Genomic DNA, 24,048 nt, shown 5'->3' with positions numbered 1-24,048 from the left:
CAAGTGTGGGTGGCACTATCTACTTGGATACATAGTATGGCTCAATAGAACCTCGCTCTAAGCCCATGGCTAGAGCACTCAAAGGTGGAAGGTGGGGAGAGTACCTATGAGGTGGGACTTAGTGGTTAGGCCTATAGGCCTTATTCTAATGGCAATGTTGGCAAACACAACTATGGAGAGAAAGGGATTTAGTGGGAACTGTAAAAGGGATATTGGGAAAGGCTATTCCCCCATGTCTGCAAGCATTTTAAAGATGCTAAAGAGTGGACCTAGGATGGTGACTCATGGACAAATGGCCCAATCTTTGAGAGACAAGACTATGATGTAAGTGGTGTTGGACCATCGGAGTGACCAAGATGAATGGGCATGGCCTTAAGGTAATGGGTTGGTATGTCAGTGGTACCTCTCGGTCATGGGATCAAACACGTGGAGCACTTGGACCAAATGCAATGGTTGAGTGGCATGGATGTCATTCTTGGGGTTAGCAAGTCCTTAAGTCCAAAATAAAACTTATAGAAGCTGTGAGTGAGACTCTTCCAAGGTGCTGCTCTACTATAAAGATGAATGAAAAGGAAAAAGAAAAAAAGAAAAAAAAGAAATTAAAAAAGCTATAAGGAAGTGAGATCTAAATGATGCAAAAGCTAAATATAAACCAAAATCCCAAATCTAAACACTCCTCAAGGATAATCAAAGCCAAACTACCCATCATCTCCACCAATATAAGTATATAAAATATAGAAATGGAATTAAAAAATGTGTATATCAATTAGCCCAAAAACTATAGCTTATATACAGGAGCGAGTGGTCCAGATTGAAACCAATCCGATGGCTATCAAAATCCCACTATACTAATATTAATATACAGTATCATAGTTGTATACTTGCACCTCACACAATTAATTTTATAATATATTAGCTCTCTGTAGTTAATATTATCTATATGTGGTTATCATAAGTTGTTACTATGTTACTTTAGATAAAAAGAAACCTTCTTTGAGTTTGTTATGAGTGGTAAATATGCTAGCCCAATTCAAGTATTCCTTTATCATATAGATTGGATTGTGAATGCAAGCTTAAGGTTTAGTTCCCACAGAAAACCTATATACAAAATTTAAATTAAAACTATGATGAATTCAATACAGAAGTTTCACTGCAATAATATCTAAGAATCCTTCCTAAAAACTAAAAAATGGAAGAATGTTGAGATTTAGATGCTTATTATTAGAACTGACAAAAACTTAAATTCCTTTTAACTTAATTAAGAAAAACATAAAAGCCTAAACTCTATAAATAGTTATTTAGTATTTATATTTATGTTTCTTTCTTAATCGTGTTTGATTTTGTGAATCTGTTTTTTATATTAAAATATTCAATTAAAACTGGTTTTATCCCCAATGGTTATGAGCTAATGCATCAAGAGCTACTTATTCATTTTCTAACCCATTTTCTAAATTAGAACTATAATTGTAAACTATATTTTCAATATATAGCTTGTGTTTAGAAAAAAAATATGTTCATAAAATATAAGATTCAAATTATAATTTACAATAGCTAGATAGACTCATCAACTTAGAGTCTAAAATAACAAAAGGAGCCATTACTAACTTGCCACAGGAGTTTGAATTCCTACCTGTTCTAAGTGACTTTTGTTCTCTTTAATTATCTTTTCTCTTTTGAGTTCGTAGGATCAAATTCATGTAAGCAACTAATTAACTAATTTGATATGTTTAGCTTTACAGGTTTTATAGATCTTTTCGGCCTCCCTTAAGGTTTTCCTCTTTGTTTTAGTGGTTGAGACTTTGGCAATGGTCCATCTTAGCTTAATAATCCATTATAGATATTATTAGAGATTCAGACCTTTGCATCCGCAGAAGTTTGCCAAACCTGGACGATATGGATGTAGCCACTATCCTGCCTTTCTTGTGTTCTTATTGTGATGTTTTTGACCTGGAGAACTTCACTCCTAACGAAAGGGAATCACGAAGACTATATGGTGAGGGAGAAGATTCAAAGCCAAAAGTCCAAGAAGTTCAAATCAAGCAAGCTCTTAGAGAACTTGATGAGTAGAGCAAGCACTAGTTTTTAAGAAGGATTCTCAAACATTAATGTAGTGAAACTTTCATGTGAATTCAGAGAGAGTGCACTATAAAAGTTAAACTATTTTAAATGAAAAACTAAGAGCAATAAGTATCAAGAACTTTTTAAATGTTCTTGACAAAAATATAGAAATGATTACTAGCACATAAAATTAGTATTCAATTTCTGATGACAAAATAAAAGTTAAATGGTTCATGCCTCAATGCATTGTAAAATAAATCAAAGCATGTCTTTCAAACATTAAACTAAAAGTAGAGTAATCAAATCAATGGAATATCTTGCTCTACTCATCAAGTTCTCTAAGAGCTTGCTTGATTTGAACTTCTTGGACTTTTGGCTTTGAATCTTCTCCCTCACCATATAGTCTTCGTGATTCCCTTTCGTTAGGAGTGAAGTTCTCCAGGTCAAAAAAATCAAGAAAAGCACCACAATAAGAACACAAGAAAGGCAGGATAGTGGCTACATCCATATCGTCCAGGTTTGGCAGACTTCTGCGGATGCGAAGGCAGACAGCTCCTTTTCCATGTCTGCCAGCCAATGCTTGAGAATGATAATTCCAGCGCTTCTAATCGTGTGAATAGAATACCAAACAAATGTGCTTGGACTTCTGAGACCGATGCCTTCATACACATCTGAAATCAAATGGAATTTGAGGGAATTCCAGGGGGAAGACATGAACATGGATAGTGGGGAGAGAGGAAGTGCCAAAAAGGAGAAAATTGAGTTACTCCTATTCTTTGTGAAGAAGAAGAAGAATATAGGTGCTCCGGAGAGTGGCACATTCGTCATGGGGATGATGCCGATGGCCAACTCCTGTTGAAAAAGGAATCTGTTTAGAATTTTGAGGGGTGTCAATATAACTGGTTATAGTAGTCTCGTGGCCTCCGACCACAACACACACAAGCGAGCATGGCAACTCACTGCTATCGAGACACTAGTGTTTGTGTGAGTGTGCTCTTGTATGCCGGGAGGCTCATCCTTTGCCTTCCTTCCCAGCTTCAAGGATTTCTCTCTCTTCCCTTTTCCCAAAAGCAATAGGGATTGCTTGTTTTGCTACAAGCATGCCACCAACTGGACCTTCTTCTTCGACGTGGAGGAGTACGTAAGCGTCCCCACGCTGGATTCCGTGCTCAATAGCAACCGTACTGGAGTGAGTTGTAGAAAGAGCTTAAGAGTTCCTTTTGATCAACAGTTCTCAAGTAAAATGCTTCTTTTGTTTGTTCTCACCCTTGATTTTCTTTCAGGCAATGGCCGCCAGTGGTGCTCGCAGCACGTACTTTCGATCAAGACGCACAGACTTTTAACTTATTTCTTACAGGAAATGCAGAGCACCGCGAGAATGAAAGTCTTGTACCTTTACGACCATAGCTTGGCTGACAAGGTGAAGGAGTTCCTAGTGTAACTTCCAGGATTCCAACTGAGAGAATTGTTTAGTGCTGATTACAAAGAGAAAAAGCTTGTCCAGGCTTTCAAAAATAACACCATGTAACCAGACTGCTGAGAAATTTTCAGAGGAACGGTTCGTCAGCTATAAGCATTACGATTAAGGAAAAGCGTGTCAAAGTCAACGCTTAGCTTACCGTCATGTGGTATACATACGTATAGTAGAAATACTACAAACCGCCACCGTATCACTTCTCTGGGTATCTGACATAATCTGATGATGATCAACCTGCACTGATCGTGAAATGTATCGTGATGCCTATGGTAGAAGGCAGGGGAAAAGGGATCTTGGTATAGCGTTTTCGTTTTTTATTTCTACTTCTTTCTTCTTCTTGGATGAATTCGATGCTGCGAGCTGCGAAGAAGATCGTCACGGGGTATGGATCTTTCATGCTGATTCTTGTTTCCAATTCTTTTCCAGGCATGGCCGTGGTGCAGGAGTTTGCATCCAGGGAGTGCTTCCTTCAGCCGGCAAAGCTTTCCGATCGACCAGGAGCGCGATCCTAGCTTCCCAGGGGATAGACAAGCACGACGCGCCAGAGATCGGCGCTGTCTGGAGCTTTCCATTTCGAAGTTTTTCCGGCAGTGGTAGCAGCGCCGACAAGAACAAGCTCGTGAGGTACAATGCTTTCATCTCGATTCTTTTTCCGCAATTCTGATCGTTTCGAGAGCTAGCAGTTCTTTCACGCCAATGCAGGACAAGATCAATGGAGAAGAGATCGCGGAGGAGAACACGACCGACGACGGGGCGGAGCGGGGGCCGGCCAGGGAGAGCGCTAAGACTCCCGACGGTTCCAGGTAGATAACTTCTCAATTGGGATTCGTCTTTTATCCTTTTCAATTTCTTCTCGGCCAGGAGCTACGACCGCGTGAACGAGAATGGAGAAGCGTTCGTGAAGCTAGCTGCACAGGTAAGCTTCCTATAGACTATCGATCGAGAAGCTCTTTTCTTTAACTGGTTTCAGGAGTGCTTTAGCAATACTGTGCTCATATGCCTTACGTATAAGCATGGTACGCTGCTGGCTGCCGATGGATCTCTCTTCTTCCAGTCCGAGCAGTGTCTCATCAAGGACGATCACTGTAAGATTTGGAACGTGAACGAGCGCGTGTGGCTTGCGTTTGCCGGCTCGCTCCAGGTAAGGACACTGCTCATCAAATTACAAAAAATGCTTGCAATGTTTCTCGATCCAGGTGAAAGACCGCGCTTCGTCCTTCTTGGTTCGAGATTTCCACCACCTGAGCACTGCTGCGGCCGTAGCACGAGCGTTGGTGGTTTACCTGGACCTTCTGGATATGGAGGACGACTTCAACATCTTCGTTGTGGACGCCAAGGAGCGCTTCATCATCGGCAAGTTCGCAGAAACGGGGCTGGGAATTATGCGAGTTAAAGCTGGAGCAGCGGGATCCGCTGGCAGTACCATCCTGGACTGGCTCAACGAGGAGAACTCGAGCCGAAACATCGAGAACTCCGAGTTCGAGGATGCACTTACACTGTGCCGGGAAGGAATCCAGAAGAGCCACGAGCTTGGCCGGACCAGCCTCAAGTTCTCGTTCATAAAATTGGAGAAGAACGAGGTTGTTTTCAAGTACTAATTCACGATCGCTCGATGTAATTCGCTTGTCTCTGGAAAGAAAGAAACCATAAGAGTAAAAGTAAAGCGGCAGGCCTGGCTTTTGAAGTCTCCTCCTCGAGCTGCGAGTTCTCGTCGGTCGCGTCAACCATGAAAGCTTGTGAGAATACAGGCTTGAGATGGTTAATAGCCAAACCTTGACTCTTCGACATCGAGATCTTCTAAACGAGCTGGCTTCCAAACACCGTCGTCCTCGATCCACTGTCACAGATAATGTTCTCTGACAAATATTTCGAGATCGATCTTACCATTTAAATCCCGTGCAAAAGAAAAAAGAAGGCATGTCTGACGAGTTTCCATCCAAGCCGTCCATTTGCTCTTTATTCTAATCTACCGGTGTTGTTTTGTCAAGAGTATTTAAAAACGACATGAGCTTGTGATGTTTATTTAAATTTATGAACTCTTTACCCAAGCATCCCTTTGATCTGTAGGATCTTTTCAGCGGGATTCAGTCCCTTTGGACAAGCATTAGAGCAATTGCGAATAGTGTGGCATCTTCCAATCTTCATCTCTCCACGGAGGGCCTCCACACGCTCTTTGGTAAAGTCATCGCGGCTATCAGCAATCATTCTAATAAACAGTAAACATTTGGAAAATTTTACTAGGAAAAAGAATGGAATGGTACTTACTTATATGCTTGGAGCAGAATTGCTGGACCAGGGAATGTAGGTGTGTTCCACCAGTAGCTAGGGCAAGAAGTATTACAACAAGCACATAGGATACACTCCCACATCCCGTCCAGTTTTGCTCTCTCCTCTTTGGTTTGCAAGAACTCTTTTTGGCCATCTTCTTTTTGCTTTTTGGTCTTCAACCATGGCTCAATGCTCTTGTATTGCTGATAAAAATAAGTCATGTCCACCACCAGGTCCTTAATCACAAACATATGTGGCAGAGGCAACACCACAGTAGAAGCAATACCATCCTCATCCCTGTCAACTTTTGTTAAGCATGCCAGGCAGTTCTTACCATTGATGTTCATGGCGCAAGAGCCACATACACCTTCGCGACAAGAACGCCTAAACGTGATACTCGAATCATGCTTGTTCTTGATCTCAAACAAAACATCAAGCATCATAACGCAGTTGCTGGTGTCAACCTTGTACTCTTGGAGGTGGGGTGATTTGCCATCTTGGGGATTGTATCTGTACACTTGAAAGGACCGTAAACCATTGCTGGTCAAGCGCTTGCTTCCTAAAACTCGTGAAAGCATCCTTGGTGAAAAGTCATAACCTAAAAGATGGCCTTATTTTTATTGAGTTTAAGCTTTAAGCTATTATCTCAAGCTCTAATGGCAAGCATCCCACTACATTTTGCAGGGGTTTGAGCTGGGAAAATATTCTAAATTATTAATTACTTATGTGTAGTAAATTTTTTAATTTATATTTCAAATTTATTAAACCAAAATGTAATTTGTAGTTTACTTATTTATCTCTATAATATAAAAAATGATAAGATAAATAAATCATAATGATAATAATAATTTTTAAGTTCCAAATATTCTTTTGACATTACAATTAAAACATTTTATTTTCAAACTTCCATTGGTCTTGAGCCAATACTTTGGACCCCCATTCTTCTGGATCCCTCTAGTTTGTGTCCATCAATATGTTGCCTTGAAATCTTTGACAATACCTTTGAAATGGCCCCACCCAGGATCTAGGCCGTGCTGAGGCAAGAGTGCTCCATCTTCTTTGGTTGTGATATAGTAAACCAACTCTATGCATAGAGGTTGACAAGCTAACAATAACCATCTTCACAACAAGTGTTCAGTGTTTCATTGATCTTCAAGATTGCCATGAGAGACCCAATAAAGCAATGGCCACCACAAGTTGTTGGAGATGAGAATAGCGATGGCAACAAGAAGATGAGCCTCTTGAGCTAAGATCTAGCAGGGCAGAAGCTTTGTGTTGATGGTCTTACGAGAAGACCGTGCTCTCAGACATAGCAGTTTTTCTTTGCATAAGTTTGTAGACTTTAAAAAAGTTTTTAACTTGCACTCTTTTCTTGATGATGGCTATAGATGGTGAGATCCAAGTGCGTCATTCTGAGCCAGCCAGGCGAGATCCAGGTGGTGGGGAGTAAGTTTTACGTACCGTTTTCCCTGGAGGAATTTGTGACTGTGTAAGACCAGTCCGGAATCAAGATTGGCACAGTGAAATACACGATTCTAAACGGAACGCAAAAATCCAGCGACGAGGAAATACTGGACAGAGTGTAAGCGCTCTAAGAATCTATCTATCTATCAAGAGATTGATCGCTCCTCCATTCGAGCCTATACTCTTCAAACTCTGTAACCTCGTGATGGACGATGTCTTAGAAGACATCTAGTACGTGACTTCCTTGTCAACTATGTAGGTGGTGATAGTCATTGTGTTCGGTTCCGTCGTTGACGGCCTTGCTAAGAATAGCTTTCTAGGGTAGGAGAAATCACAAAACTCTCAATCCACAGTATGGAGTAAGTGCTCCATACCGTCCAGTGTATAAGATATAAAGAAGAAAAGCTAGTTAGAGAACTCCCTCACCGTTGACTATAATGTCTAATGCCATCTTCTAGAGCTCCATAGATGGTGCTTGCTATACCAGCCCCATGCTGGTTCCAGACAAGCCAGCTATCAGTTAAGCTTGTTGGCCAATCTAAATAGTGGGAATTGGCTCATATTCTAGAGCTGTGGGGCATTCAACCTATAAAACTTTATAACTTAATTTACTATACAACTTGAGTCACCTCTACACCTAATGCCTCTTAGACCATGTACTTGTTCTGATGTTGCTATTGATTTAGAAGAGATATACCATTACCTCTTCCATCCACAGCTACTGCTAAGCCAAGATTAGGAATCTTAAGTTTGTACTTCCCTTCTGTGCTCATAGCAGAGAGTTGCTTTGTTGTGAGGGAATCTTGCAACCTCTTTGCACATTCAAATCCCATGAAAATAAATCTCTCACTAGAAAATGCCATTGAAAAATGTGTTCTATCATCCATCTCAATAATGAAATGTATAATCTCTGAGTATATCTGGGAATATCTCTAGAATCATACCCCAACATTAGAACATTAGCTTCAATAAATTTATTTCATTGAGTTATAACAACTTTGTTGCTCAACAAAATATTAGCAAGGTTATACATGGGGCTGAGATAACAGTTGGCAAAAGGCATTAACGTGGCATTGGTGACATATGTTCTTTTGTGCAAATTTTGCCACAACCACTATAGTAATCATTGGCATTGGAAACAAATAAAAAAGTGAGAGATTGATTAGGTATAGTTTTATAGTCTAGAACTTGCCTTCACAATAGCTAGTGACATATTGGTATGCCATGCAAGCAAGACAAAGGGTGCAATCTTCATTTATTTTCTTAACAATTTTAACTTCTTTTAGATATCCTCTTGTTCCATATATGTTGCTGATGCTAGACATACTACAGCAAGTTACTTCCATTATACTAGGAGGTGAGATAACTCTCACATCAAAACCGTTCCAAACACACATGGAAAAATTTGTCATGGAACTTATTTATATTTCAATACTAAAAAAAATCCATTTCCTTTCAAAAGCCACACTTACAAAATCAAACACTCTGGTTTATGAAGTTCGTCAGTCAGCCACTTGGATTTCAATGCTAGTTTGTTTTTATAAAAAAAATCAACATTGAGGGCTCCTTATGCTTGAACTAGAGAGTTACACAATATCATAATGTATCTTGACATTAGTAGAAGAAAATGTTTGAAAAGACTAATTAACAAATATCTTTCAATACCTGAAATTACATTTTTAGAAATCACATTTACAATACAGTCCCCAATGCATACGTTAGCCTGGCAAAGTCTGAAGTTTGTTCTGGTTGCCAGGCTCCAGTAGGCTTTTAGAGCAGCAGCTAGCATTGGAGCATTGGCCACTTCAGCCAGGAGCTCTAGCACCTGCCTCTGCTCTCCCACTCTTGACATATCCCAGAAGGAGCATTATCCAAAAGATAGAGCCCCAGCGTTTCATCTTGTCGAACACTTTCATGTTTCCCTCAATTAGGAAAAGAAACTCGCGAGAGGTCATGGTAAAAACGTTAAAATCTTCTCAACAAACATTACCTCGAGAGACATAATGTGCACCGACATTGTGCTGGATTTCTCCCGCTAGGCACCATGACACACAGACTTGCAATTCCCTGCTGCATGTCGTCGTAGATGAGGTGAGGGCCGTCGCACACAGATTATTCATAGATCTCATCCTGCCGCTCCTGCTGACTGTTTCCAGTTCTGTTCTTTTGTGGATGAAGCATAACTTCGACGAACACAGTAGGCGACGAAAGACCTTACATGCATAGAGTCACATGCTCTGAAAAAAACACAAAATTGACATCGAGATTAGGGCATAACGTTCCTTCTCTGTTTTATCAGCCGTTAGATTAAAACTAGATCAATGGTGGTTGCGTGAGGAAAGTATAAATTCTTCTTCAACGGTTAGGAATTCTATTCCGATTTAGGGCTTCAATGGAGGACGAAGACTACGTGGAACGGCAGGGCAAGCGGCTAACCAAGCGGCAAAAGCTAATGGAGCACCTCAACAAGCTGCCCGTGAAATCGGTAAGCTCTCCCTGTCTTGTCTAGTCATGGCTCGACATGTGGCTCTGGACAGCTACAAGCCATGATCGCCCAACTGGCTGGAGCGCGCGAGGAGCAACTCTTCGCCATTCCTCCAAGCGACATCAAAGAGGCCGACTTTCGCATGCGCTATGGCTTGATCAAGATCAAGCATTACACGCCCTCGTACGACCGGTGAGGTTTTTAGACAAATCTTTGTTTCTTTTTTTTCAAGTCTCCTTTATAGGTTTGCTGCCGTGGAGATGTCAGGCGAAACTCTTCACTGCGTCAACAGGCTCATCGCCAACGATGTCGCCTACTCGACTGCGTTCCAAGGTGATTGCAAAGGAGAGATGCAGGTCGCACCGATACTGGACAGGATGCTACGGAACCTTGGCCGCTTTACAAGGCCCCGCGAACTTGAAAAGGAGCCGGCTTGCGGCCAATCACCAGACCCGTCATCGCCATCTGACAAAAAAGCGGACTTTGTGCTCCAGTATGAGGCTGACAAGGAAGATCTCAAGTCCCAGGTGGTCCAGGTTGACGAGGAAAACCTTCCCAACTCTCAGTCTTCGGACTCTTCAGCAGATTACCCGCTGATAAAACCTCAGTCCGCGAGCTCTCCGAGGCACCACTCAGATTGTAAGATGTACGTGTACACTAATCGCTACACGCTTCGTGGACTGCGCCTCAAGGTGACGGTGGATTTCAGACGCGACGCGGGCGTCGAGGATCTCTACCGGCCAGCTATGTACACCATACAGGAACTGGTGGAGACAGCGGCGCGTCCGAAGAGCTACAGGCCGCCAGTGACCATCATGGTAAGAATAGTGAGTCACTTGGATCATGAGCGCTGACATATCGTCTTCTAGGCCGGTGACAAGAATGACTGGTATTACGGAATCCTGGAAATAGATGGTTTTGTTTGGGTGGAGAACCATCAGATTGATCAGGCCAGCTTGCAAGGTAAATGACTGCATAAACGGCTGCCCGTCTAACTATTTGTGGTCGTGTACGCAGAGTTCCCAGAAGAAAAGATGGAGGTGAATCCGAAGAAATTCACTCCAAGCTTCACCCGCGCCGAATTACAGAACAACTTCGAAGCGTGGAAGAAGGACTTGGCTAAGATCGAGATGAGAATCCCCAATGGTCTTCACCCGGTTGGCCGCTTCTTCATCAGGTAAGAGCCGCGTTCCCAAGCGCTTTGGTATTGACAGACTTGCAGGACGGTGCAAGGGTATAACAAGATGCCTACCCTTGGCGGTGAAGCGGAGCTTGCCAGGGGGCAAAAGAGGTTCTACGATGGCATGCTCAAGACTCTTGTTGGTCGTCAAGTCACCAACTGGAGTCCCCAGGATGCGCTCAATGCGTGGAACGCACGCAAGTGCCTCCTCGAGATCACTTAGGTGCTCCAGCCGACGGTAAACACTAGAGTTTTCAGGTTTTCCAATTTTTGATGGAAGTATATGTAAAAATCTTTTTGCTACTATCTGATGGAATATAGTTTGCTACCTTGGTTCAACATGCCATACACATATAACATAGGACTCTTGAAAACCTCGATCTTCTCTCTACTCACCTAAAATTGGACAATCCAGAAACTGCATGTCGAAATGCCAGGCCTGCGCTGCCATAGAGATGAGCATGTAGCAAGCCGAGTCACTAGAACCACTGTCCGACTCCACAAAGCGATCAAACACGGCTTTTCCCACCTCTGCATTGTTCCAGTTGCAGCAAGCGGCCAACAGCGTCGACCATGTCACTCCGGATCCACTGGCGGTGAAAGGCATGCTCTCCACCAGCAGCATTGCCTCCTCCAGACGGTTGGTTCGTCCCAGCGTGTTGATCATACAGTGGTAGTGCTGTCCGCTATGCTTTCACCGCATACCAGCGCCTCAAACTGAGACTTGGCCCTCTCCACCAGTGCCGAGTGGCTATTTTTGGTCTTCCTTTGTAAAATTCTAGAGAATGAATGAATAAAATAGTGTTTTAAATTATTTATATATTTTTAAGTTGATGTGTGGTACTCAATGGCTGAAATGTTAAAATATCAAATGTCAAAATATATAATAAATTCGTTAGAAGCTTAGTATTTTCATTTTTATTTGGGCCCAAAAAAGCTCCTTTATACTAGAACATTGTGAATGTAGAAATAACAATTATATATGTTTGAATAAACTTTTAATTTTAGAAACTATTTATATAGCAGGCATTAGAAAATAGAAGTTTTCTCCATGAACAGTATAAAAAATATAAACTTCCCTCAACCATTAATAATTAAATTCATGAATTTTAAGTTCACCAAAGAATAACATTTTTCTAATATAGAATTTCTTTGTAAAACTTATGGTTAACTACATTGACTAACATTGACTTGAGTTGAGTTGAGCTCAACTTAATTCTTTACCATCCCCTTCTTTTATATTATACCTAAAGTGTTATCTTCTTGTTAGATAAATATATGATTCAATAATGTGAGTTTAGTTTTGGGTTTCATAAAGGCAAGTTGAAAAGTGGTTGTTCATTGTTTTATGACTAATGATTGGTTGTAAATTTAATCAAGGATTGTTAATACTTTTATTAGCTTAATGATAATTTAGTGGTGATAGACTTGCTTACTAAATAGATTCTACCTCCTTCAGTATTATGTGGTTGTATTTAGTTTATGGTGTTAGATTGTATTGAGTTTTAGACATAGTTAATAAAGTGTTATTTGTAACTGGGTATTGATGAAAAATTAGTTTTATATATTAAATAAGGTATCATCAATATTGGTTAACTTAATTATTAAAGAGATTTAAGTGGTGTTTGCTCCTGCTTTCTTTTAACTTTACTCTAATATTGATGACATGTAGATGATGCATTAACATTAATATTGTTAGTGTTAGAATTGGAATGAGATGAGATGTTTTTTTAGGGCTTATTAAGGAAGTTGAATTTTCCATCTACAATTATTTAAGTCGTTAGTTGTCGATTAAGCCTTAGAAATTGACATTTAATTTTGCTAATCTTGGTGATAATGATGTTGATGATCTTACATTTGTGTTATTGGCATTCATGCAATTACTAATTGGCAACTATATTAGTATTCAAATGACAACTTGATTTTAAACGAGGTTATTTAGTAGAGGTGGTTTTTCTTTGAAAAGTGGTTTAATCATAGTTTATGCTAACTTTGCAAAAAGAGTTAATGATTGATATTAGAATTATTGGATCTTTGTTGGATTTGATTTTAAAAATATCAATCATTGATGATTTTTATTATTAATTATTATTGAAATGAAATAATTTTAATGTGGAATATGGGTTCACAAAAGATCAGTTTAATGATCAATTGTTGAACATAACTTTATTACAGTTAGTTTTTTGGATTGATATATAAATCATTTTCATTAACTTTCACATTATGAAGCTTTGGTTTATAAATATGTTGAAAAGAACATTATGTTGTTACATTATAAATTGTTTTTATGCATTGAAATTAATTGCTGTGAGATTAGTGATCATTATTATATATGACTTAATTATAGATTTTGTTCAGCTTTTGGTTTTTTTAATTCTCATGCTTATTATTCCATTTGTTAAAAGTTAATAAAAACCAATTTTGGCTCATTAATTTTAATTATTTATCCTTTTTAGAGGTCAATGTTTTTAATTTTATGGAGGTTTAGGGCTTTTCGATGGCGCGATCGATCGTCAGGGGCGGCACCAGGCCGATCGAAGAGCCGCTGGAGGCTGCGATCGATCGCATTTGCAGCAGCAGAGAGGCGGGCAGTACCGCAATCTATATCCCGCTGCTTCGGCGCTGCCTGGAGCAGCGCGCGCTGCCCCAGGGCAGGCGATTGCACGCGCACCTCCTGGAATCCGGATTCCTCGAGCGCAGCGCCGCCGATCCCATCGTCGCCAGCTACCTGGTGAAGATGTATGGCAGATGCGGCAGCGTGGCGGATGCCGAGGCGGCATTCCGCGCCTGCGATCCAGTGCGCACGCCCTACACCTGGAACAACATGCTCTCGGCGTACCTGGGCAACCATCTCCCGCGCGAGGCGCTGGAGATCGGCAAGAGGATGGATCTCGAGGGCGTCCCCAGGAGCGCCTCCAATCTGGTAAGCTCCATCTCTGCCTGCGCTCGCCTTGGCTCAGCGTTTCTTTCGCAAGGCAGGGAACTCCACGAGCGCTATTGCCAGTGGTGGCGGCGAGGAGGTGGAGGAGAGGTGGCGGTGGCGGTGGCGGGCGAGGAGGACGATCTGGTGGCCACCGCGCTGGTGGACATGTATTCAAAGTGTGGGAGCTTGGACGATGCTAGGCGCGTCTTCGACGACTACTCGGTGGATTCCAAGAGGATGGCGCTGTGGACGGCCATGGTCTCCGGGTATGCGCTCCATGGGCATAGCCGCCAAGCGCTCGAGCTCTACCAGCGCTTTCTCTCCGTATCCAGCGAGCCCCCGGACACTGTGATGCTGCTCAGTGCCATCACCGCCTGCTCCAGCGCAGAGTTTCTCGACGATGGGAGAGCCATCCACGCGCAAATCTCTTCCCGGGAACTGGATCACCACACCCACCTGGGGAACGGGCTTGTCAACATGTATGGGCGATGCAAGGAGCTCCACAGGGCGCGGAAGGCCTTCGAGAAGATCACTGCCAAGAACTTGGTGTCGTGGAACGTGATCATCGGGGCGTATGCCCAGGAGGGGCATCGCGGCCACGCTATGGAGCTCTTCCAGCGGATGGATCCCGAGGGGGTCGCGGCCGACGCCGTCACCTTTCTCCACGTCCTCGATGCTTGCGGCGGCGTGGAGGCGGCGGGGGACGTCCGGAGGATCCACAAGAAGCTGGAGCTCTCGGGCTTGGAGTGGGACGTGTTCGTCGCCTCGTCGCTCGTCAACGCCTATGGGAAGTGCGGCTGCCTCGCCGAGGCGAAGAGGGTCTTCGACACCATGCCGCTCAAGAACACGGTGACCATGACGTCGATGCTCGCGGCCTACGCACAGCACGGCCTCGGCGAGGAAGCTCTTGAGATCTACAGGGAGATGGAGTCGCAGGGGAGGAAGGCCGACCGGGTGACTTTCATCAGTGCTCTCGACGCTTGCTCCAGCATCGGGGCTCTCAGCCAGGGACGAGCGATCCACAGCCGGCTGCTCGTGAGTGGGATCATCCAGCAGCCAGACGTGGTGCTGGGGACGGCGCTGCTCAACATGTATGGGAGGTGTGGAGTGCTCGACGCTGCAAAGTCGCTCTTTGATGGGATGGCGGACAAGAACACGATCACTTGGAACGCGCTCATGGGGTCGTATGCTCAGTGGGGGTATGGCAAGGAGGCGCTCAACCTCTACCACTCCATGGACGCGCAGCCAAACTCTCTGACGTTCCTGGCGATGCTCACGGCTTGCTCGACGGTGGGAGCGCTGCTCCAGGGCCGAGCTGCGCACGCAAGGCTGGCTCCGGCCGGGTTTGAGAAGGAAGTGGAGGTCGGGGTCGCGCTGGTAAACATGTATGGCAAGTGTGGCAGCCTCGAGGACGCGCTGGGAACGTTTGCGAAGCTGGAGAGGAAGACGGTGGTGACTTGGACGGTGGCAATGCTGGCGCTGGCTCACCACGGCGAGTTTCGAGAGACGCTGCGGTTGTTCACGGAGATGGAGCTGGACGGGGTGGCGCCGGACAGTGTCGCGCTGCTGGCGGCGCTCTTCGCTTGCAGCCACAGTGGAAAACTCAAGGAAGGGAGGAGCTACTTCACCAACATGATCCAGGACTACGGCGTGAGTCCGACGCTGGCGCACTACGACTGCGTGGTGGATCTGCTGTGCCGGACGGGGCTGCTGGGCCGGGCCGAGGAGCTCATCGACAGCATGCCGTTCGAGCCGAGCGCCGTGACTTGGACGACGCTCCTGGCGGCGTGCCGGACTCACTCGACCCTCTACGACAAAGCAAAGGTGGCGGCGGACAAGGCTCTAGAAACGGAGCCTCACAACGCCGGGATCTACTTCGCGCTCTCGTACATGTACTCGGGCGTCCGGACTTACAGGCAGGAGCGGCTCAACGTCTCGGACAAGCTCAACTCGATCCAGCGCCAGGTCGGGCGGTGCTTCATCGAGACGAGGAACCAGATCCACGAGATCGTGGCGGGGGAGACGGCGGCGCATCCTTACGCGGCCGCCGTTGACGAGGAGCTCCACCGGCTAAACATCGAGCTGACCATCGAGCGGGGATGCAAGGTGGAGGAGAAGAACCACAGCGCCAAGAGGGCCGTGGTGCTGGGGCTGGTGAGCACGCTGCCCGGCACCACCATCCGAGTGGTCAAGAACCTCAAGCTGTGCGCCGACTGCCACCACGCGATCAAGCTCTTCTCCAAGATCCGCGGCAGGAGGATAATCGTAAGGGACTACGTTGAGTTCCACCACATCGAGAAGGGCGTGTGCTCGTGCGACGGAAGGAAGCCGGCGCTCGGCCTGGGGCTGGATTGCTTGGTCGCTCCTCCGACTCACATACCGGGAACTCTTTGGTGATTTAACGTTGCATGGGCTTTCTTGCAGCAGTTTCCAGCTCATGTAGAAAAGGTGGTGGCTGGCGTTCAAAAGAAGAGGAAGCAAAATACAATATCAAAGGCAACGGAGGCTTATCGCATCCTAAAGTGTTGCCTCCGAGACGCTTGGCTGCGCTTGCCATTGAAAGTATACTCGACGACAATGTCCACGTCTCGAGGATTGCGGGCGTTTGGAGCCACCGACATCTTCCCGGTAAGCGCCTCTCCCTCGCAAATCGTGATCACGTCTTCCAGATACAAGACGGTTTGCTTCCAGTGCGTTGGACGAGAACGAGGCCCTGTTACAAGAAATCCAAGCCGTGAGAAGACTCCAATTCAGGCAAAGTGAAGGGCGTTTTACCTGTGGAGAATCCCACCACCTTGTGGCACTTTGTAAAGGAGACGTCGAAGTATGCTACCAGCGCATGGATAAAATCGTTTCGGGTGGCAACGAGCTTGAACGGAGCCGAGAAGGACACATCCCCGGGTGTCATGTTGCTAATATCCATTGTCTGCAAGGTTTTTTAAAAGAAAATCAGTCTTTCAAGCTCAGCAAACAAAGAAATTAAAACGATAGAAGAATATGAGAGAAACAAATAGAAGATATGAAGCAAAGAAATCCAAACCATAGACAAAGAAACTGAAGATATGATGGAAGGATATGAGGATATATGAAGCTGAGATGACAAACAAGAAAGAACGAGAGGTAAAGAAAGAAAGCTCTGACCTTGATCAGCTGCGTCTGTGTGACGATCTGGTTTGGCTCGACCGTGTCAACCAGAGGCTCCAGCATCGCTTGTTTCTTGATGCAGCTCATGTCAAATCCATAGACCGAGCTCCAGACTGAAATGGCTGCGTTAGACAAGCTAGACGCCATGTAAAAGTAAACTACCAACAGTTTATTTTCTCGTGCTTGTAGTCTGCGTCTTCGATCGCTGTCAAGTGCAAGCTTGTTCTGTCCGGAAGAACCACGCCGCCGGGCACCTGGGAGAATCGAGAATTCATTACGATGGAAACAAGAGAGAACTGGACAACTTACGAGCCATTTGTCACGGGCATACAGGACAGTGTCGAGCATGTTTTCGAAGAGAAGGAAATATCCCATCCATTCGGAGATGATCACGTCTACTTGCTGAACAGGGAGCTCGATCTCTTCCACCTTGCCTTTGAGGACAGTAATCACTGCACACCACATAGAGGAAGTTGAGCTTCTAAAACACGCATTGTTTGGTTCGCGCTTACCATCACTATATCCATTCTTTTGTATGATTTCTTTCGCGGTATTGGCCATTAGCGAGCATTCCACCTGCAAGAGGCGAGGAGCAATCCATCTAGAGGAACAGAAATAAGAGAAGAAACCATACCGCATAGACATGCTTTGCTCCACCCTTCGCACAAAACAAGGAGAGAATTCCCGTCCCGGCACCGACATCTAGAACTACCTTGTCCTTGAAGAGGAATCCATTTTCATAAATAACGTTCTGGTAAGTCTTCGTTCTCACAGTATCTTTAAGCATTTCCTGCAAGCAAGCACCAAAGAGAAAAACAATAATGTGGCTGAGACAATCGCTTGTTTCTGGCACTTACTTCGTGAATACCTGCAAACAAACACAAAATCAGCCTCTCCACGCCACAAGCCCGCGACTGCTTACCGAAATGCGCATAAGAATCGAAGTAATAATCCGCGCTGGTGGGATCGACCTCGTGCTCCTCGGGGAGGATTTCCTCCATCGGCTTCTTCAGCGCCACGAGATCCATGGGCTCCGCCTCCTCCTCCTGGGCCGCCACGCCTGGCGCCGCCCCCTTCTTTGGCCTCCTACGCCCCATGGCGCCTAAAGCCCTAAACCCTAGGTCTACCCAAGAACCCTAAAAGGCGAAAGGGGCAAGAGGAAGGAAAAAAAATTTCTTCATTCTTTTTCATGAGAGAACGCTGTTTGCTCCTTCCCACGTAATTGGCAAGGGATGAGCCTCTGTATTGAAGACGAAGTAGCTGAGCGGCAAAACATCGTCCTCCCCGAACAAAAGGAACAAGTACTTGAGCGTTTCTCCCAGGAAGAACGTCTCCATCTTGTCTCGCTTGTAAGAATTCGCGACCGTGACATCGTCGATGCTGCTGTAGCCACCGGTGCTGATCTTGGTGTGAGCTTCGAAGGCTTGGAAGATCTTCCATCCCCATTCCCTGTACCTGGAAGTAAGCAAAGAGTGAGAGAGAAGCTCTTGAGACGCTCCAAAGGAAGAAAAACTTACATCGAGTCGCCAGTTATCCTATACAATACAAAAAGAGACTCCACCGTCTCGGGGCGAAGAAGGTTGTGACGATCCAGAGGCTTGATGATGATGTCCTCTTTGTATTGAGCGTTAGGCTTGCCGCCATCCATGCCTTCCGTGTGATCGCCCTGTTCCAAGCCGGTGTTAAACTCTTCGAGGACAGCGAAGAAAAGAAGAGGATGAAGGCTTGGCAGACTTTACCTCAGTTCTAAAGTAAGCTATCTCGGGAGCTAGTCCGGTAGTAGTCACGTTGTACATCTCGTAGCAAGTTCTAGCTAGCTCTTTCGCAAGGGCCAGATCCTGCACGTCCTTCTCGCTCAAGAATCCGGACTCCTTGGCATCCTTCTCGGGAAATCCTCGAGTTGCTCCTAGAGCAAGATTTCCGGCTAGAAAGCATACCTTGCACAAGGAGAAGCAGAATCAGTCTCAAAAGTAAACAAGACAGCGCTATATGCGAAACGTAAACGTACCAAGTGATCCATTTTCGGACTGAAATCTTCGTTTCTTCCACTCGGAAGCTCGCCTATGAAAGTGAGGCCATTTGGTACTGACTTCGCGACCAAAAGGTGCTTGACCCCCGCCATTGCTTCGTCGTACATATCTCGAAGATATTGGACATCCTGTCCATCGCCAACGCCTCCCTGTTGGATCCAGACCTTGAGCAGATATTCGTAGTAGCTGTCCCCTCTCGAGCCGAGTCTTATGTTGTTCCCTTGAAACGTTCCAGAATGCGGGCTGCAAAGAGCAAACACTCACCTTATTAGTAACTGAGAGAGAGAGAGAGAGAGAGAGAGAAAGAGAAGCTTACTTACTTCATGTAAATAGGAACCAGCCCCTCGAGCTTAGGGAGTCCCTTGATGTGCTCGAAGACGCGCATTGCAGCCTTTCCATACTTGGGATCACCTGTGACTTTACTCAAGTACCAAAACTCGAGCTGCAAAGTCGTCACCTCCGACGTGCTGCTCGCTCCACGCTCACCGGCAGCCGGATGAGCGCTTCTCGCCGACAAAACCACGTCCGAGAATGGAATCGCCGACGGACTCGCCTCAAAAGCGGCCATCAGCCGGTCTCCCAAGTCCTTCGCTAGCTTCAGATAGACCTCGGGCTTCGGTCCGGGCGAGAGAGCAACTCCATTCTTACTCCCGTCTATACCAGGCACCGAAGTGTCACCTCCGCTTAGATGGTACGCACTCAAAAGTCCTCCGAGCACTCGTATGGTTGTCTCAAACAAGTTTACCTGTCCCTGGTGGCTAAACCTGTTCGCGAGCTCCTTTTCTATCCATCCCCCGGCCTCTTCTACTACGTCGTCTAGTCCCATGATCATAGCGGTGTCTAAAGCGTCGATCGCGGTGGCTCCAATCCCTCCTAAACCATTTATACCTCTTCTACTCACTGGCTGCAACTCGTCGAATCCCAAAGCGAACTGCTTGTAACCATTCCACGCGTGCTTGAAAGCGTCGACCACGGCAGCTTGGCGTTTTATCCACACGAGCTCCTCGGGGCTGTTTCTTTCCGCGATAAATGGCAGCTTCACCTCGTTCTCTTGATGGTTGCTAGAGTTGCCGGAGCTACTGACTTGTCGAAGCAGGCCGAGCCGGAGCTTTGGTGGTAAGTTCGGGAGCCTGTGTGTGCTCCAAAACTTTTTGAGGAAAGGACTGTCCTTCATCCACCTGTGGCCATTGTATCCCCCTAGATTCCGCAGCAAACTCTTGTTGTTTGTGTGACCGGATTGATCCGGCTGGAGGAATGCAAGGTACCCGAGACCCATCAACATGAGCAGTGCGAGTAATTGTCCTAGCCCGCATGACGAGCAGCACCTCCTTCGTACTCCACTTGAGAAGAGAGCTCGTACTACCACCTGAAAGAAAACCAAACACATCGATAAAAACAATAAATGAGAAACAAAATGGCTAGGAAAAAATGACACACAAACGTTGAGAGCTCGAGAGAAAAAATCTACAGTGAAAAGAAAAGAGCAAAAACCAAAGCACACTTATATAAAGAGGAAACAAACAAACTCGAAGGATCGAGAGGGAAAAAAAAACAGTCAATGGAAGGCCGGAGAGAGATCAAAACCTAGCCCTACAATGCTGGATTGAAGAAGCGCGACGCATTCTCTCACGGATCGGGCCCAATTGCCACTGATGCTTCCAAATCCCGGAGATTTCGATCCATTTCAATCGTCGGCAGCTCAGGGCACGACAAATCGAGCTAGATCCAGCGGGAGAGCAAGAAAACGTACCCGAATGGCCGAGCGCCGCCTAAGCTTGGCATTGTCATATTGTAGATCGCGATTGGTGGAAGGGAGCAGCGCCATATCGTAGCTCCTCCTGGAGGGCGCTCATCAAGCAGGGCAAAACACGCTATGACATTGTAGAGCCGACGTGTCACGAAGCTATTGGCTAAATATATAAACAACTTCCTCATAAAGAGAATTACGAAACCACTAACATTTTAAAACTTACTATATTTATCTATAAAGTATTTTGGAATTATTAGTATTATCTTCATATTACAGTAAATCACATTAGTTATGCCTAATCAATCTCTACTTGGTTTTGAAGTCAGGTGAAGATGTCCAGGCCAATTTAATTGAGAATAACTTTTTAGTGCTCTAAAATTAAAATCACAATTTACACATAGGTTTTTAATTTTACTTGAAGGTTCTATATATGATCACATAAAAAGTAAAAATAGAGTAATTTACAACTTAAAGCTAAATTCTTAATGGGTATATAAGTTCTGGTAGATAATATTGGTGAGGATAAAACTTTATTAAAATATTTCAGTAAGACATAGTTAAGAAAATAACTTTTTGAAATTTACCCTTTTATCAGCTGCCATTGATTGGATCTAGCAACCTCAGCAACTCTTCCTTATTATTATAGATATGCATGTAAATATATATAAATACATTAATTTTAATAATTTAGTATATGAACATATGATTTGGATTGAATCTAGACCACCCAATATTCATAATATACTTTTTTTAATTAAAAAAAATTGTAATTTTTTATTACTCAAATAAAAGTCTTTGTAATTATATTTGCAGTATTACTCTATTATAGATCTAGGGTGATCTAGTACATTAAGTCATATTTTGTATGAATACAAAAAGTAATAGTTCATTTCATCCAAAAAAATTATAATAGCAAAATTACATATTGAATGATAGTTATAACTGATATCTACTTATATAAAGTTGACAAAATTCAATCCAAAATGAACTCAAACTCAGTTTAGGTATATCACCCACTATTTCCTAATCTTAAAGTTTAGAGGCTTGGGATTGTAATATTAAATGAATCTTAGTCCTTTATTAATATAAATAATTAAGAATATTTCTATATCAATAATAATTTAATTTTAAGTAAGCTGTATATAATATCAAAATAATTTGGTATCCATTGCATACAATAACACTTGATTTGCCTAATAGTAGTCTCAATCCTATTTAATATTATTTATTAACCCAATTAATTAATATGTGATTCAATTAAGAATTTTGAAAGTTTTACTAGAAGAGAAGTAGATATGAAGCTAAATGAATATATATCACACAGCTATGGGCATAAAGACAAGCCATTTATTTTTAATAATTATATTTTGGAATGAAGTTTGGTGAATTTTCCAAAATTTGCATTTGATTGATGAATCTGTATTATGTTTAACAATGAACTTTTTGAGTAAGCATGTAATTGCATTTCTAAGTAATTGAACAGTTTCCTTGTAATAACCATATTGTGAGTCTTTATTTTTATGGTGTAACTTTACTCTTTCACACTTTAAAGTGTTAAAGCATTATTTATAAAGCTCATCTTTTAAGCCCAAAAATGTTTATTGTATTTAGCTTGAAAGGCTATAATCATAAACATATTTATAATTTATAAATTAAAGATTAATTTTATTACATATCAACCATTAGATGGTAGAATAAAATAGAATATATGAAAAAGTGTTTTAGTGTTTTATAAAATGTAAATACAAGATTAATCTAAATGAATAATAACCATTAGATGGTAGAATATCCCAAAATATTCAAGCGTATTTTAAGTATATCCACTATCACTAAAAATATTACATTATAAAATTAAAATAAAAATATGATAAAATAAAATAACAAACATAGATCATTAATTAATATAAATGTAATTTATTTCTATTATTAATTAATATAAATTTTATAAAGTATAATTTGTAAACTACTATGTATTTAACTGTTTTAAATACAACAGTAAATAATAACACTTTCAAGAATGTTTATAACAAATATTGAAAAAAAAACAGGACCATTTCGTAATTCAGCCCAAATTCACAAAGCCTCAAGGGAATAAGTAAAATACTTAGCTTAATCTTACCATAGTGTTTGCAGAACACTAGTTATTTCACTCCACGACAATTCCTTCATTCGTCGCCTCCATAAACTGTCCTCACCATTTGTTTTCTCGCTGCCAATACTTGTCTTGCCTCCAACTCTTTTCTCTCTTTAATCGCCTTCGACTCTTCCCTCGTCCGCAGCTTCCCTCTGGGAGCTTTCCCGGGTATCAACGGTCTACCCTTTACAGACTTTGCAGCCTCAGCAAACTCTGTACCAAAAACCACAAACGCTTTCAGGAACAAGTAAAACGAAGACGCATTACACAAACCTTCCAGAGGATGATTATCCTTCCATTCCTGCTCTGGTAGCTTCCAGGAGATGGGAGCAAACTCCACCAGCATCTGCTGGCGGCTTTTGAGAACCATAATCATATCCGTCTCACCTAAAATACATATGCAGCTAGCGAATGATAAAAAAGAGTAGTATAACTACAAACTCACCCTCAAGGTAGCTCTTGTACTTTGATTTCCCCAGTTCCTCCAGCACCTTTGCAATGGGCGCGAGCTCCACTTCCCTGCCCTTACTCGTCCTCACCCCTCCTTTATGGTATCGCCCAAGCTGAGGAGCCACCACAACTCCAGCAAGGTATCCGCAAGAAAGGAAAACTGGAGCTCCCCGCTCGGTGACAGTCGAACACGGCATCATCACCCCTTCGCCAACTACGACGCCCATGATGAGATCCGGCCACACCGAGTAGCTGCTCACTGTGACCACATACTTCAACTCGCAACGCCATTTCTCCGCACACATGCAGGTGTCGAAGCTTAGATTGAGGGAGCCATCAACTGGCTCCAGGCACGCCACCGAATCGTTGTAAGTAGCACTGATCTTGCACTCGAACCACGGGGCATCCCGAAACTTGACCATGATGGCGTCGTCGGCACCTTTGCTGCTGTTGGACGCTGGCACAACGCAGCCCAGCGCTGTCCAGCAGGTGCCATTCGGCCTGATGAGAGTCGCCATCCCCGTGCGGCTCTCAATGCTCGGCGGCTGCGGCGATTGGCGAGAGACGAGGTGCACCGCGCCAATCATGCTCCCCACCTTTTCTTGCAGAAGAGGCGCGTTCGCCACAGTTGGCGGTGAATTGCCCATAAGCTTCAGGACGTACTTGTGAACTCTCTTGTGCTGGT

General features: G+C 43.8%; 5 protein-coding genes across 7 annotated transcripts; 2 read left to right on the top strand and 3 right to left on the bottom strand.

Annotated features, from left to right (window-relative positions):
- Nucleotides 1–5,575: 5,575 nt before the first annotated feature.
- Nucleotides 5,576–7,477, bottom strand: LOC9634336 (succinate dehydrogenase [ubiquinone] iron-sulfur subunit 2, mitochondrial). The gene is made up of 3 exons (XM_002966355.2): nucleotides 7,450–7,477; nucleotides 5,801–6,320; nucleotides 5,576–5,741 (listed from the first exon to the last, which is right to left on the bottom strand). Coding segments are annotated over exons 1-3 (687 nt in total). The 5' UTR covers nucleotides 7,451–7,477.
- Nucleotides 7,478–9,656: 2,179 nt separating this feature from the next.
- Nucleotides 9,657–11,271, top strand: LOC9634335. 2 transcript variants are annotated; one of them, XM_024671284.1, is made up of 7 exons: nucleotides 9,657–9,752; nucleotides 9,805–9,944; nucleotides 9,997–10,398; nucleotides 10,462–10,570; nucleotides 10,622–10,715; nucleotides 10,770–10,929; nucleotides 10,975–11,271. In XM_024671284.1, exons 1-7 carry the CDS (start codon nucleotides 9,660–9,662, stop codon nucleotides 11,153–11,155), a joined length of 1,179 nt encoding a protein of 392 aa, XP_024527052.1. In that variant the 5' UTR covers nucleotides 9,657–9,659; the 3' UTR covers nucleotides 11,156–11,271. The 2 variants fall into 2 exon arrangements, with proteins under 2 accessions (XP_024527052.1, XP_002966756.1); XM_002966710.2 differs by having other exon boundaries at nucleotides 9,997–10,570.
- A 1,780-nt stretch (nucleotides 11,272–13,051) lies between these two features.
- LOC9652609 (pentatricopeptide repeat-containing protein At3g12770) lies at nucleotides 13,052–16,252 on the top strand. The gene is made up of 4 exons (XM_024671561.1): nucleotides 13,052–13,055; nucleotides 13,421–13,855; nucleotides 13,912–13,963; nucleotides 14,056–16,252. The coding sequence occupies exons 1-4, from the start codon at nucleotides 13,052–13,054 to the stop codon at nucleotides 16,250–16,252; spliced, it is 2,688 nt and encodes an 895-aa protein (XP_024527329.1).
- A 43-nt stretch (nucleotides 16,253–16,295) lies between these two features.
- On the bottom strand, nucleotides 16,296–18,134 carry LOC9652608 (protein arginine N-methyltransferase 1.1). Its single transcript, XM_002966354.2, has 9 exons — nucleotides 17,922–18,134; nucleotides 17,857–17,867; nucleotides 17,634–17,789; nucleotides 17,512–17,575; nucleotides 17,309–17,451; nucleotides 17,166–17,253; nucleotides 16,997–17,112; nucleotides 16,631–16,781; nucleotides 16,296–16,568 (listed from the first exon to the last, which is right to left on the bottom strand). The coding sequence occupies exons 1-9, from the start codon at nucleotides 18,094–18,096 to the stop codon at nucleotides 16,363–16,365; spliced, it is 1,110 nt and encodes a 369-aa protein (XP_002966400.2). The 5' UTR covers nucleotides 18,097–18,134; the 3' UTR covers nucleotides 16,296–16,362.
- A 23-nt stretch (nucleotides 18,135–18,157) lies between these two features.
- On the bottom strand, nucleotides 18,158–20,938 carry LOC9652607 (mannosyl-oligosaccharide 1,2-alpha-mannosidase MNS3). 2 transcript variants are annotated; one of them, XM_024671282.1, is made up of 6 exons: nucleotides 20,780–20,938; nucleotides 19,350–20,395; nucleotides 19,008–19,272; nucleotides 18,739–18,936; nucleotides 18,517–18,665; nucleotides 18,158–18,454 (listed from the first exon to the last, which is right to left on the bottom strand). In XM_024671282.1, the coding sequence occupies exons 1-6, from the start codon at nucleotides 20,852–20,854 to the stop codon at nucleotides 18,187–18,189; spliced, it is 2,001 nt and encodes a 666-aa protein (XP_024527050.1). In that variant the 5' UTR covers nucleotides 20,855–20,938; the 3' UTR covers nucleotides 18,158–18,186. The 2 variants fall into 2 exon arrangements, with proteins under 2 accessions (XP_024527050.1, XP_002966399.2); XM_002966353.2 differs by lacking the exon at nucleotides 20,780–20,938 and adding an exon at nucleotides 20,624–20,773.
- Nucleotides 20,939–24,048: the final 3,110 nt, after the last annotated feature.

Source organism: Selaginella moellendorffii, unplaced genomic scaffold (genome assembly GCF_000143415.4).
Source record: "Selaginella moellendorffii unplaced genomic scaffold, v1.0 SELMOscaffold_7, whole genome shotgun sequence".
Lineage (NCBI taxonomy): Eukaryota > Viridiplantae > Streptophyta > Lycopodiopsida > Selaginellales > Selaginellaceae > Selaginella > Selaginella moellendorffii.
Note: the sequence above shows the minus strand (reverse complement) of the source record. Positions and strands in the feature narration are given on the sequence as shown.